We start from the raw sequence: 15,049 nt of genomic DNA, 5'->3' as shown, positions 1-15,049 counted from the left end.
CCCAGTGAGGGGAAATGGCCCAGCTGTGCTTTTTTTGGCTTTCCCTCATTTGCTCAACAGGAAAAATATTAATCAATGGGGGAAAGGCTCTATTTCTACTTAGGTAGTGTGGGAAATAGTAATACTTAATGCTTTTACCTCGCAGTTTTATTACATGGATTGCAAAGAACTTTTTAGAAAATGGTTTTTCCTTAAGCCATAAATTTGCACCTAGAGGGGTGTTTTATCTTCTGTGATGGTATAGCTGAAAGCCTGAGATAAAGTTCCAGGGTTCTCTACAATCTTGAAGTCATTGTGTGGAATAATCCAGGAAAAAGGTCTGGTGTGATCCTTGCCACTGGGGAACACCTTTTTATCCCATCAACAGGGAAGCAATTTACACTCCAGTGTTTCCTCATAAAACGAATTAGCAACACTTCTCCAAGGAGATAAAACAGTATGTAAGTCAAGAGTCCCATAATTGGGCTTTCTGTATTTCAATCTCTCTCTAGCCCTACTTTGGGAACTTTCATGAGAGGATATAGAGTCCAGCCCAATGCTGTTTCACTAAGTAAGCCCACACGTAACCATGTCTCTCCACATCACTTTTGTTCAAGGTTATGAGGCTTCGCAAACTGGCTCAGCAAATCGCAAACTGCAAACAGTGCATCGAGCGCTCAGCATCACTCATCTCCCAAGCGGAACACTCTCTGAAGGAGAATGATCATGCCCGTTTCCTACAGACTGCTAAGAATATCACTGAGAGGTGAGTGCAGGGGTCCCAAGAACTTCCTGGACACTGGGCTCGTGTATCTGGGGTGTGATTGGTTGGCCTTATCCTCGCCTCGCTCTTGTTTTCATTTTCAAGGCAGAGGAGAGAATAGAGGCTTGGAGCTGTTTCATTCCAGCCAAAGATGCTTCCCATTGACATGTCAGAGCCCTTTCACTAACAGCCTTTGAAACAGGAGTCCACCATTTAGAAAGAATAAAATCAACCTGCTTTGGGGGGAGGAAGCTTATGATGGCACAAAAACAGCATTTATTGTGACTCTCAGACCTGATGTTATCATACACTTGATAAGAATCAAAATGAAGGCCAAAACATGAAAGGGAATCCTTTCTTCCATCACAGGGCTCATCTATTTACAAAAAAGAAAAAAAATCACATGGGTATTGTTCTTTGTTAGGCTCGTTTTCATTTTGTTGAGACGCTTCGCCTCACCTCAAAAGTTCAAGGCTGACTCATGCAGGAAAGAAAGGACCAAACTGTCAACCTCATACCACCTCCTTTCAAAACACCTTCTTTTCTAGGGTGGAGAACTTAAAAATGATGTTATCTGAAGGGTCATCTCAGCAGTAAAACTGGCAAGGATGAATATTCCTTCAGTACATGTACTTGGATTGGCATAAAAATTACTCATGTTCAATGACACAGACATCTGTAGCAATTCTAATGGATTCAAAGAAAAGCACTAGATGGAACTGGACGTGTCATAACAACTGACATCACATAAATGATGTCTGCAATGGCCTTGACTTCTCATGCATTCTAATTTTTAGTTAACTGCCCTTTATCCAAAGCAATGATAGGATCTTATCACTAGAAGACCCCAGAGAGCTCAGTCATGCTAGTCTTTATTGTAAAGAGAGGTCAGCAAACTTTTTCTGCAAAGAACCAGAGTAAATATTTTTAGCATTGCAGGTTATAAGGTCTAGGTCACAACTACTCAACACTGCCATTGTAGGCAGCTCTACAGCAGCCATAGAATATAGAAATGAATGGGCATGGCTGTGTGCCAAGAAAACCATTTACAAAACAGTCAGCAGGCTGTACTTTGCCAACCCCTTGACTAGGGAAGAAAAATACTTGCCATGTTAGGGCTCAGATTTCTTTTTAAAAAAGGGAAAGGAAACTAACATTTATTGAAGGCTTGCTTGTTTCAAACTCTGCTAATTCTCAAAATATCACGTAGAGGAGGTAGGCAGTGACGATCTGCATTTCAGTGGACAGTACTTTTACAGCTCTCGTCTACTACCCAACCAACCAGCTTGACTACGTTACTTTTTATAGTGGGGGGAAATTCCTTTTGCAGCTGATTAGATGCTTGTCTCTTCTAAAGGAGATGGATAACAGCTGGCTGTCATGCCTGCCATGTCCTTAAAATGCTCCCCTCCCAACTCTAAGAAGGGCCCATTTCTCTCCTTATAACTCCTAGGTTCCAAGTGTGTGTTTTATACTGCTCTCTTCTGCACTATATGCAACTGCTCACTACTCATCCTAAAGTTAAGAAGTGCAAGTGGCACTAATACTCCAGGGTGCTGAGGGCACTAGTAGCTAGCATTTACACTTAAGTCATGGTTGCCAACTGGAATTTGAGAATACCTTTCTCCACCTATGAATTGTGAGTTGTCTGAATAAAGTGGCTACTACTAGGTGTATTGCTCAGCAATCCCTAAAACTCCAACCGAGTGACACATGAATAAATTCTCACCAGGTGACCTAAGAGAATGTGGCCCCATAACAGTTATGCTAAAAGAAGGCACACATTTGAAGGCTAGCACCAGCGTGTGAATGCACATCTGTGATCGCCCACAAAGCCAGTGGGGCATATCTACTCCTGGTCAGCTCTCCCTTATAAGGAGCTCTCGTCAAGAATATGCAAAAGGTTGAATACACAAAACCTGTCACAAGGAAGCCCTTATTTCTGTGATCCCATCTTGTCCCGTCTCTGTCAGTCCTCTCAGTGAATTCCTGAGGCTTTCTCCCTTTCCGGCAGCCAGGATGTAGGAAAAAGGGCACTGGGCTTAGATTAAGAGTTGGGAGACCGGGGTTCCAATCCTAGCACTGTCACTTTTTAACTATGGTTCTTAGAAAATTGAGCTCGGAATAGCTCTGTCTATAACACAGCTGAAATCTCCTAAGAACAGGTGGGCAGCATCCTAGACACTCCATGCATGTTAATTAGATCTCTGTTTTCATAGTCAACACGTTAGTCAAGCACTCCTTGTAGGTCTTTGTTTCAATAATGGTCTACTTGCCTCTGTTCTTCAACCTGTCACTCAATAGTCTTCTTTAGGATGTGACTTCCTAGTCCTCTGTCTCCTCTTGTGTCTGCCTTGGCCTTTGGCTCCTGTGTATTTCCAAATCATCTTTATTCTTCAATTCAAGTGTGCAACCCAGAATAAATTTTTTTTTGAAAAAAAAAAAAAAAAAAAAAAAAACCCGGGGCCGGGTTTCAACCCACCACCTCCAGTATATGGGGCCGCCACCCTACTCCTTGAGCCACAGGTGCCTCCCCAGAATAAACTTTTAATCCTGCCAGCATTCCTAAAGTGAGACTTAGTTGAGATTTTTCAGCAACGTTGAATATATATGTCCTCCTACAAGCTGAATCAAAACTGAAATTTTTTCTTTCAGTTCAGAAACATAAAGAAAACCCAAGAAGAGAGAGTTCCAAGCTTTACATTGTAGAAGATGCATATGCTTTGGAAGCAACTGTTTGGCTCTGCACTAATTGCCTAGTAATTAGCGATGGCACTGGAGCTGCTCATTAACATTTCTGAGTCTGATTTTGTTCATATGCTCAACTGGGCAGGATCCCCAGCCACCTTGTTTTTGTCATTATAGCCCCAACACATTGCAAATTGCTGAATAAGTAAAACAGAGCCAATCATTCCTACCTAAGATGGTTGTTGTAAAGATAAAATTAAATGATATAGTAAAAATATTAGCCCAGTTTCTGTCCCAAGTTGAAAGTGCGACAGATACTAATTCCCTTTCTTCCCACTCACTAGATGAATGCAAACGTAATGTATATTCTCAAGCTACACTAATACATAGGTCCTTGGTATGATTGTACTTTTATAACATTATGTAAAATGAGCAAAGATAATTCACTAAATCCAAGTATAAGAAAGTTAGTCTAATGAAGAATCTAAAATTAAAGTCACTCTTAGCAACAAATTATCTGTATCGAGAGGATAGTTAAAAAAATTCCCTATGAATAGTACCCCTTTTTCAGAGCATCTAGGAGGTTCTCCGGCTCCTCAAGGTGATGCCTCTGTTCCTCATTACCAGAGTCAGTTCGAGGATCTGCCAGGCTTTTTCAGAACACGAAACTGAGAACTCTAGTTATCAGCTCTGGAAAGATACCACTTAGCTCTAAGAATTAGAGCAGATCTGATGAGTAGTTTTCACAGTGTGTTCCTTAGGGTGTTCATAGGCTTGAATTAAGACTACAACAAGGTTCCGGGGCCAAATGTGTTTGTGACATCCTGAGCCAACCAGAGTAAAACACAGTCTGTTACTGTGAAACCCCATTGGGTTACATGGAGTGTGCTTTGTTTGACAGAAGCCTGTGAGCGGTGTAGCCTTAGACATGTCCATCTTCTAGAACACTGGAATGATGTGGCTGCCAGCCACTGAGTGTCATGGAGATTAGATTTCTGCACTGAAGCAGAAATACAAACAGAGCAATGTGCAGCCCACCTTCTGAAGCATCAAGTTGGGACAGAACGCCCTTATTTATTTGCTCTGTTAAGAGCTTCAGACATACCTCCATGTGGACATGTGTACACGTATACACAGACATGGCTGTGAAGCAAGAATTTGAGAAAGTGGCATAGTACTAACAGCCCTCGGGGGATTTGGCAACTTATCTAAAAGGCCAGAAGATGGGTAAACGGGATGTAGGAAATAAAAACATGGCCTAAAATATTGAATTTAGTCCATTTCCCCTTGCCTGTCAATCCAGTTAAGAATTTGAAATTGTAGCCAAAGATAAGTATCTTTCCTTCCATCAAAATACAAATGTGTAGATGTTAAAAAGCTTCAGTAATTGGGCTGGTAGCTCACACCTGTAATCCTAGCACTCTGGGAGGCCAAGGCAGGTGGATCACCTGAGCTCAGGAGTCCGAGACCAGCCTGAGCAAGAGACAGACCCCATCTCTAAAATATAGCCGGGCGCTGTGGCGGGTGCCATGGTAGGCGCCTGCAATCCCACATACCAGGGAGGCTGAGGCAAGAGAATTGCTTGCGCCCAGGAGCTTGAGGTTTGCTGTGAGCTATGAGGCACTCTACCGAGGGTGATAAAATGTGACCCTGTCTTACAAAAAGGCTTCAGTAATCTCCAGGGATTCTTGCTGTCAGCCTTTGCCTCCCAGGCTGGGAACATTCATCTTTTTTCCTACCAGCAAAATGGCAGGCATGTTTAATAGCGTCACTTAACTAAAGCATGTTTTATTTGTTTGTGGACCATAGAACCAGGATAAGTAAGGGGAAACATTGATTCTGGATGACCCTGAACAAAGAGGCTTCTGCTGATGGGAACTACAAAAGCCAGAGAAATACAATCACAAGTTCAGTTCTTGTTTCCACAATGACCCAGTGCAATTCTCCTGCTGAACATTGTAACCAAGAATTAATTGGGGTTTCGCTTTGAAATATTTTTTGAGGCATTCAAATGGCACCATAGCATTTCTTTTAATTTTTCAGCGCTGGTGCACATATCCTGGGATCTTTGGAATGTAGCATGCTTTAAAGGCTTCATGAATATTTGTTGAGAACAATCCTGGGATCTCTGTGAGGACTTTTTATATTCAAGGCAAGCATTTTTTTTAAGTACAGTTTAACCATAAGTGAAAAATACCTAGGAACCATCCTCGTATCCATCAGTGTAAATTGGCAGCTAGCTGTTAGTGACAATCAGTCCAATTTCCTTGAGTACAATATTTAGTCAACAAATTCACACAACTCTGCTGTTCATTGCTTCTTGATGAAAGAGGTCAGGAGGTGAAGTTAGATCCTCCATCCTTTTCTTTCTTTCCAGAAATATCAGTGCAATTATGGCATTGCTGATTAACCTCTCTCCTTTCCTCCATATACGACCCTGAAAATCTGCCAGAAATATGACTATAGAAACTTTCTATGGATTTTGAGCATTTCACAGGTGTACTCTTTATTGAGATGAAATTCACTTAATTTAATTTTACCTTTTTTCAAGTGTACAATTCAGTGGCAATTAGAACATTCACAGTATTGGGCAACTACTACCTCCATCAAGTTCCAAAACCCTCCCATCACTACCAAAGTAAACCCTACACGCATTAAGCAGTCACTCCCCTCTCCCCTCCTCTCAGTCCCTGGCAATACCGACCTGCTTTTGTCTCTATGGAATTGCCTCTGCTGCACATTTCATACAAATGGATCATGTAATAGGTAGACTTTTATGACTAGATTTTTATAGAACAAGGTTTTTAGGGTTGTAGTGCATATGGGTACTTCATTCCTTTTTGTGGTTGAATAATAGTCCACTGTATAGATATACCCACAGGTGTAATTTTTATAGCCAACAAATATTTGTCAAATCCAAAGCTTTTAAAAGCCATTAAGAGACTCAACAGTTACCCATAGGGTAAGAGGGCTGAAATTTTTCTAAATTAAATGGAAGAGCATAGGCCCGAAATTCTCCTGGTTGTTGCCAGCTAGCTTTATGGCCTTGTACAAAAGAGCATTACTTTTCCCAATTAGAAAATAAGTAACTGGATTTAGACCTAAATCATTTTAAAGTTATTTCTTTGCTCAAAAATTCCCAATGCCCTACATAATACCCTGCATGTAGTAGCTTCTAGGAGTATTATATAATAATATCAACTCAATAAGATTATGGGTACAGCATTGTTTGGTATGTTCAGAAGTGATACATTTCTTGTTTTTTAAGAGAATCATTTACATTTTTAATTAGTCAGTGTTGGTAATAATAATTTAACTTTCCAGGCCGGGTACAGTGGCTCATGTCTGTAATACTAGAATTATTAGGGAGGCTCTCTTAAAACTCAGGACTTTGAGACCAGCCTAAGCAAAGTGAGACCGTCTCTACTAAAAAATAGAAAAATTAGCCAGGTGTTATGGTGGGCTCCTGCAATCCCAGCTACTTGGGAGGCAGGAGGATCACTTGAGCCCAGGAGTTTGAGGTTGCTATGGCTATGACACTGCCATTGCACTCTATCCTGGGGCAACAGCGTGAGACTCTCTCAAAAATAATAATTCTGGAACTTTCCAAATCAACTTGAGTGCATAGAAGATTGACACACACCAACCAGTACCTACCTTGCTTTATAGTTTATAGATGAGCACTCTAACCAGAAAACCTAAATTAAGCAGAGAGACAGCCCATCCACCGGGGAAATTTGTGGGTAAACTTGTGAGTTATTTTCCATGGCATCTGCTAGGAATATGGTACAAGAAAATGAATACGAGGAAAGAGAAAATGAGCCAGACAAAAATCTCCCCTTTTAATGCTTATTTTAGAGCAAGGCTAGTAATTGATTAAACTAATCCAATATCTGGAAACATTCTTTTTTAATCTTCACTTTGCCTTTTATGCAGTTTGAAATTTTAGAGACTCCCCTTTGAAGTGGAGTAGGATTGAGTCTGAAAAGAACAAACAGTTTCCCAGACAGATGTGTGAAGAAACGCCTGGAGCTCTGTGCTTCTTGCTGGGGTTAGATGTGACAAGGCCAAGCTGTTAAATACATGGCAACATAAAATATGAATATTCTTTAGCTTTCACAGGAAATCTTTTCCCAGTAGTAAAAAGGAAGCAAGGAAGCCATTCTGTTGTTTTTCCAATTCTTTCACTTTTTCGTTCAGCTCACATTCATTTGCTTTGTGTGACTTTGTGTTGAGCCATTTTGAGATTCTTCCAAACTCACGTGTAAAAGCAACACTTCAAACAAATGTTTCTTTTTATCTTTTTCATCTATATGCAATGGTGGTGAAAGCCAACTTGACATTTCTAAAAAGTTGTTTTGTTTAAATTGCAGGGTCTCCATGGCAACTGCATCTTCCCAGGTCCTAATTCCTGAAATCAACCTCAATGACACATTTGACACTTTTGCCTTAGATTTCTCCCGAGAGAAGAAATTGCTAGAATGTCTGGATTACCTTACAGGTATTGTCTTTTATGTTGTCTTTAATATCGTGGACAGTCAGTGACACAGACACTTTACCACCAGATCACTTATTCCATAAAAAACAGAAATGTGGGCTTTTAGCTTAGGAATGGCATCTAATAGTCCCATAACCAAAGAAACATTGCCCACCACTAAGATGCAGACAGGAGATAACAGAGAATCTCTGTCATTAAAAGCATACTTACCACTATTTCCCTCACTTTCATGATGTGGGTGCTAAAATTATAGTGCTATTGGGTATTTGTCATGTCATGTTAGTAAGGCATCTCACTGTACTTTAGCAGAGAAAAAATTGGCAGCTAGCTGATGGGGTGTCTACTCTGTTTCAGCTCTTTTTATTTTCAATCTTGTTTTAATCTTCTCAATATTGAATTGAAGTAAAGCGTTATAATCCTCATTTTACAAATGACAGAGGTCAGCCATCTTGCTCAAGGTCAAATAGCAGTGGATTTTGGATTTGGCTGGGGTCTGTACAGACTCCAAAGACCTCTACTCTTTTGAGTACAAGACGTGGCTAGACATGACCATGGCAGAGATCATAAAAATCACATTGGAATTCCTGGTACCTTGTTTCAATCCTGTTTCTTGGTTAGGTTTTCTTTTTGGTCAAACTTTAGAACAAAGAACGAGCACAAAAAAACTCTCAGACCGTTCCTATTCCTGATAAACTTTTTTTTTTTGTGCTGTCAACCTGTAAAGCAAAAACTGAGAATATTGGCTGATAGAACTTGAACTTTTTAAACAACCTTAGGTGTTAGCCAAAGCCACTGGTGCTGCGACTTCAGGAAAGTCCAGTGTACACAGTGAAGCCAGATGTGCACTGCGCTAGGACACAGAAAGTAAGGAGTTCCATATTAGGAGAGCCTTATACCCAGAAGATCCGAGTTCTTTTTTTCTCTGCAAGGACTCGAGGTGCTATTTTTAGCCTTTCTTCATTTACAAGGAAGACAAACCCTTCCACAAACTTCCTACCTTATGTAATACACTCTTTGAAACATACTGCTCCTGTTAAGAAAGCAATCAACTAAAAAGCATTTGCAATAAGGACCCCAAACTTGCTTTCAAATATTTTTGAATAGTCTCCTTTTTTAAGCTTTTAACTCTGAGATTTATTTAAACTAACACTATCCAATAGAACTTTCTATGATGATAGACATGTTCTCTATCTCCACTATCCAATATGTTAGCTATTTAATTCTTAATTAAACTTAAAGAAAATTTAAAATTCACCATCCACTGTCTGAGTTTCCAACAGCTCCATAGAGCTAGCTGCTATGTATTGTAAGTGGCTATTGTATTGGATTGACTATTGGTCTAGATTTTCTCCAATTAAGCTATTTTTCATGATAACATTTAAAAAACATTTTTTAGCAGGAAGACATTCGGGAATAAGTTTAGTTTCAAGTAACAGAAAATCCCACTAGCAGTGACTAAACCCATCGAGGAGGGTTTGTATTACAGAAACAGAACAGAGGCCTGCAGTCTAGGGCTGGGTAGCAGTTTGGTGATGACCTCAGACCCAAGGCTCTTTCTCTTTTCCTTTCTGCCACCTTTATTGTGTTGCCTCTTTGCCACACGATCACAACATGACTACTCCACTTCCAAGCATTATGCTCAAGTTTTAGGCAAAAAGAGAGAGGTGGAGGGAGAATGACGGATGGAAAGCCCTGCCAGCCACATTTGACCATGCTTATCAAAACACAAAAAGCTTTTTCAGAGATTCCACCTAGCAAACTCCCATTTATATCTGGTGGACCAAATCTGTATCACAAGGTCATACTAAGGGGCAGAAAAGACTGACAACTTAAGTATTTGCCTGGGCACGGGGCCATACTGCCTAGAATCAGAGCCTTATTAACAAGAATGTGTCGGTCCTTACCCTTTCCCATTAATTATTTAATAGTATTTCAACAACATATGTGCCCATGTTAATCTCTACAAGAATGTGAAAGTATTGATTAAAGAGGAAATTATGAAAGCAGTCTGCAATGAATTGTAACAGGTACACCATATATCATCCCGATGGCTGTTTATGCCAAACTAAAGGCCATATGGGGTACCTGCTATTATGCCTCCTGAGCTGTCAGCCCCAAATACAAACTCAGTCCATTTCTAGACATAACATCAATCCTGGCCATAACATACAATGCTTGGTTGATACTGCCAAGTCCAAATAGTTTATCAGACCTTTGTAAGCAGGAAATGAAGTGTTTGTCGAGTATCAGCTGACCATTCCTTATGTGGTGTTTGTGACGGAGGCAAGAAAAGAACAGTTCTGGTACCAATTCCATGAGTATTGAAATTGGCAGCATGCTGCTGTTCTCGTTTATAATAAATTGAGTATCAACTTCTCAGAACAAACCCATTGGGTTTACAATCAAAACAAGGTTAGTCTGCCTGGCTGTGAAAGCAGGATTTTTTTTTTTTTCCTATGACATGCCTGTAAGAGGTATGTCAAGTTAATAACCCGTAGAGGTGACATTTCCTTCCTGATGGTGGCTACTGCCATGTGTCTCACTTGCGTATTTTGAACATACTTTTTAAAATGCATTTAATTATATATTGCAATGCAGAAAACAAAATTTTTCTACAGTGATTGATGGAAAAATAATTCAGTAAACTATTTAAATGGTGAGAGACTAACTCACTGAACCATGCGGGGGTGATCCCACATCAACAGGGACCACACAGACAATAATAAGCACATTTGACGATACAGCTGGGCCTCCTCATGGAATTCATCTCCTGATTGGTGTCACTGATTCATACACATCTAAGTCACACTGCACGCCACTAAACCTCACATTTACAAACTTCAGGATACAGATGTACAAATAAATATTCCAGAAGGAATGATGTTTCAAAGGTTTTGTAAAGTCCTTCTGTCTTAACGTGCAACTTAATGCAGAGCCTGTCACATTGTGGATATTCACGAGTATTTGTGGAATTCAATAACCAATAGACAAAGCTAAAGTAATTGGCTTAATACACTTGCTTCTATAATTGTCCTGGATATATCTTTAGGTGGCAATGTGAAGACTATGAAATTTAAATTTATTTAAATTTAAAATTTCCATAAACTTTTCTTCTTCTTTGGGTTTATTTAAATTTTGATTAGGAATGATGAATTCTAGAGTAAGAAAGCACAGAAGTTATTCTTAACTTGTAGAAAGCAGGTATGTTTCTCCATGTTAAGTTAGATTCTGGTGTATAGAAGATTGGAACTAAAGACCCTTGGTCAGTTCTCTAAACCAGGGGTCAGAAAACATTGACTATGAAGGGCCAGATGGTCACAAGTACTCAACTTTGCTGTTGCATGAAAGCAGCCTAGGCAATACATAAATGAATGAGACTGGCTGTATTTCAATAAAACTTTATTTACAAAAAAACAGCCAATGAGCCAGATTTGGCCCGCAGTCAAAGTGTGCCAACCCGTACCCTAAAATACTATTTTCAATGCCAAGCTCTTATTGCCTCGTCTTTTTCTTGCTCACATACTTTTTTCATAAAACCAGTTACTAAAATCAATCCAGTAGAGTCATTTTAAACTCACTATTTTGGTAGGATTTAGACCTCTCTCCTCCAGAATGTGTTAAAGAAATAAAACAGCAGCCTGTTTTAAGACAGTGATAAAGTTCGCCAAATGCCAAAACGTTGTGTTTTCCTTAGGGAAAGAAAATGTACCTCTTAGATATGATTGATTGCTAATCATGGTCTTTGAAATCTAACTCATAAATGGGAAGCAAATAAGCCTGCACTAGTAAGTTTTTTTTTTTTTAACAAGGCATTGAAATATCTAACCAAAGAAAAATTTCAAACAATTATTTGATTTGCTCTGGGATTAAAAAAAAAAAAATCAGTATTTTTCCAATTGGGTGCCTAAATACATATAAAAATATCTGGCACCATGTACATCAGAGGTTGGCAAACTCTGGGTCACAGGCCAATCTGTTTTCGTAAATTAAAGTTTTATTGAAACCTGGCCACCCCCCGGGCATACAAATTGTCAGTGGCTACTTTCGTGCGGCAACAACAGAGTTGACTAGTTGTAACAGAGAATTCATGGCCCACAAAGCCTGAAACATTTACCGTCTAGGCCTTTACTAAAAGAAATCTGCCCCGCCCCCCACCAAGTGAACGAAACTATGGAAGTTCATTTTGTTTACTTTTTGTTTGACGTATTTTCCTTCATGGACAAAAGAGTATTGTTTGCTTAACCTCCTAAACATTTTCTCATGATAAACAGATAAATCCATACTGGCTAGCTCTATTAAAAATACAAGCAATAACCAGGCAACCAAATGTTCTTTGGATTGGGGCTACTATCTTTAGGGTAGTAGCCCAGATGGACCTATTTATAAAGGCCTGCTTAACTGTCAAACATCTTCTCTGAAATGGCATCCACTAGGGTCTGCTTTTCAACTCCTGAGCATTCTTGATCCCCACAGCTCCCAACCCCCCCACAATTAGAGAAGAGCTCTGCACAGCTTCATATGACACCATCACTGTGCACTGGACCTCCGATGATGAATTCAGCGTGGTCTCCTACGAGCTCCAGTACACCATATTCACCGGACAAGCCAACGTCATTAGTGAGTACCTCATGGCCTATTTTTGTCTCTCTTGAGTGACTGTTTGCAGATAAATTACATTCTTGAATTTAAACCTCAAAGGAAGACGAGGGAAAAAAGAATGTACAATATTTGTTGCCTTGTCTTTCCTGACCAAAACAGTGATAGCACTCACATGTACTACACTAGTAAAAACAGCTGGCTAAAAATGTTAAATGGAAATTAATGACCTAACAAATCACATGGATGAATCTCACAAACATATGAAGAGAAAGAAACCAAAAACAAAAATATATGCAGTATGAACCCATCTATAGAACAAAATAAAGACACACTCATAGGTGTTAAACCTATAAATACAAGTCAGAATGATGATTACCTCTAGGAAGGTGGGAGTTATGTTCTTTTCTGAGTGTTATTTCATAATCTTTTTAAAAGAAAGGATTTAATAACATAAATAGCCAAAGAACATTAAACACCTGATCCCATTCAGAGGTGAGCTGGGGCCCTCACTTGAAATGTTAATAACTGGCCCCACCTAGGAAGAATTTCTAGCCTTCCTTGAAACACAGAGAAATCCCTCTCTTGCTGAGGCCTCTTTGATACCTAGCATCAGGGACAATTTTCTGACCTCAAAGAGCAGTAGCAGCTAGCTAAGAAAGGATAATACAGGAGGCATTTCTACCCACCCCCAAACTTAAATATTTTTTCTTTTTCGGAGATGTGGCATCACCCTCGCTCACAGCAACCTCAAATTTCAGGGTTCGAGTCACCTTCCTGCCTCGGCCTACTGTGTAGCTGGGACTACGGGTGCCCACCACCACACTTGGCTACTTTTTAAGTAGAACCAGGGTCTCGCTTTTGCTCAGGCTGGTCTCAAACTCCTGAGCTCAAGCAGTCCACCGAGAGTGCTAGGATTACAGGCATGCGCCACTATACCCGGCTAGACTTATGTAAATTGAATTGATCAACTGGCAGAGGACCAGAAGAAATAGCTTTTCTGGGCAGCAAGTTTGAAACTTCTTTAACAAAGAAAATAGAATATGTCAAAATAGAACAGAATAGAATAGCAGTCACTGTTCTACAAAGAGATGTTTTAAATAAATCCATATCAACTTAATGTGCTTTTGTTACATAAACCTTGTCTTTCTTAACTATGCTGTTCTTTCCTAGCACAAGTATTTCTGAAACATGTGATGCTTAAAAAAGAAATGTGATTTAGCATTAATTAAAGAAGTGAAGCAGAAGTAACACCGAGTTCTAAGTGACTAAAGTGTAAATGACCCATACCAGCAAATGGCTTCCACTATGTTCTTTATATCCATTTTCCCAGTTTCTTCGCCCCAACCCTCTCATCTTCTACCCCATAATTGGCCTGCCTTGAAAGGTTTTATTAAAATGTTGCCATTTACCAAGAAAGTATAATTTCTGAATGAAAGGGAAAAAAGTCATGAAATGTCAAGTACAGCTTTGGCAAGCTGCCCGAGTAGGCAAGGAATCTAGACAGGGCAGACATGGTGAGGGGGACAGAAAGGTCTTGGTGGAAGTTTTGGTTAAACTCAGTTTTAAAAGAGAGTGAGTGCGTGTCAGCAAGTTAAGGGTATCCCAGACAGCTGTATAATCATAAGCAAACTTATCAAGTCATAACGTAGCAGGTTGTGTTGGGAGGTCTTGCCTAAATAAGCCTGGCTGGTGAGGTGAGTGGAAAAAAAAGAAACAGTGGGAAATAAAGGTAGAAAAGTCCAACGAGGACTCAATCCCATCTCCAGCTGGCTCCAGAAAGCACATGTTCTTAAACATCCATCACTTACCTAACTCACAGGCAAGAGCTAGATCACAGAGGGCTACCGAGGCCACACTATGTTTTGATTTCACCCCATGGGGTTGGGAGTCACTCAGGGCAGTAACATGATTAAATGTATAACTAGAACCTGACTCAGAAGCACTGTGGAGAGTAGAGTGGAACAGGGAAGGATGAGAATCAGACATATGAGCCAGGACATTTCTTAGTAATTTACTAAGGCAGAAATAGCCAGGACATGCCAATGGCACCAGGCGCAGAGATGGACAGGAAAAGGTAATCCAGAAAGGCTTCTCTGCCTCTGGCCCATTTCTCCGGGAAACATCATCCCTGTCCCCAGATAGCTGAAGTGTTTGGGGGCAAGTCTGAGAAGCACTGCCAAACGGTTCAGTATTATTTCCCTCTTTCCAGGGTTTTGAATTTTTTAGTACCATCCCTCATTCTTTGTTCTATATTCCCTGCTGCAAGTTATTTAGAAATACCAATTCTCTACTACAGTATTTTTCTATATGTGCATACTACATACAGTTCTTCATCTTGGGTTTTTTCCCACTAAATATTATGTCTGAGAGCTCATCCCATTTCACCATGAAGAACTACCTCATTCCTTTGTGAGCCAGTGGAGTGTCCCATTGTAAAGGTATCCTATCTTCTATTGATGTGGGGGTAGCTTGTTTCTAATATTTCACCCTTATCAACAATGCTTCAATGAATATAGCTCTTC

At 40.0% G+C, this 15,049-nt stretch overlaps 1 protein-coding gene across 5 annotated transcripts in view; it reads left to right on the top strand.

The window, feature by feature from the left end:
• The window catches only part of MID1 (midline 1), a 367,686-nt gene that overhangs the window by 331,570 nt on the left and 21,067 nt on the right, over window positions 1–15,049 (top strand). For all 5 annotated transcript variants that reach the window (XM_053580019.1, XM_053580020.1, XM_053580016.1 and 2 more), the window contains exons 5-7: window positions 597–745; window positions 7,804–7,931; window positions 12,402–12,545. In XM_053580019.1, the coding sequence (XP_053435994.1) occupies window positions 597–745; window positions 7,804–7,931; window positions 12,402–12,545 (421 nt within the window). The remainder of the gene's footprint in view (window positions 1–596; window positions 746–7,803; window positions 7,932–12,401; window positions 12,546–15,049) is intronic.

This window comes from Nycticebus coucang, chromosome X, assembly GCF_027406575.1.
Source record: "Nycticebus coucang isolate mNycCou1 chromosome X, mNycCou1.pri, whole genome shotgun sequence".
Taxonomy (NCBI): Eukaryota; Metazoa; Chordata; class Mammalia; order Primates; family Lorisidae; genus Nycticebus; species Nycticebus coucang.
Note: the sequence above shows the minus strand (reverse complement) of the source record. Positions and strands in the feature narration are given on the sequence as shown.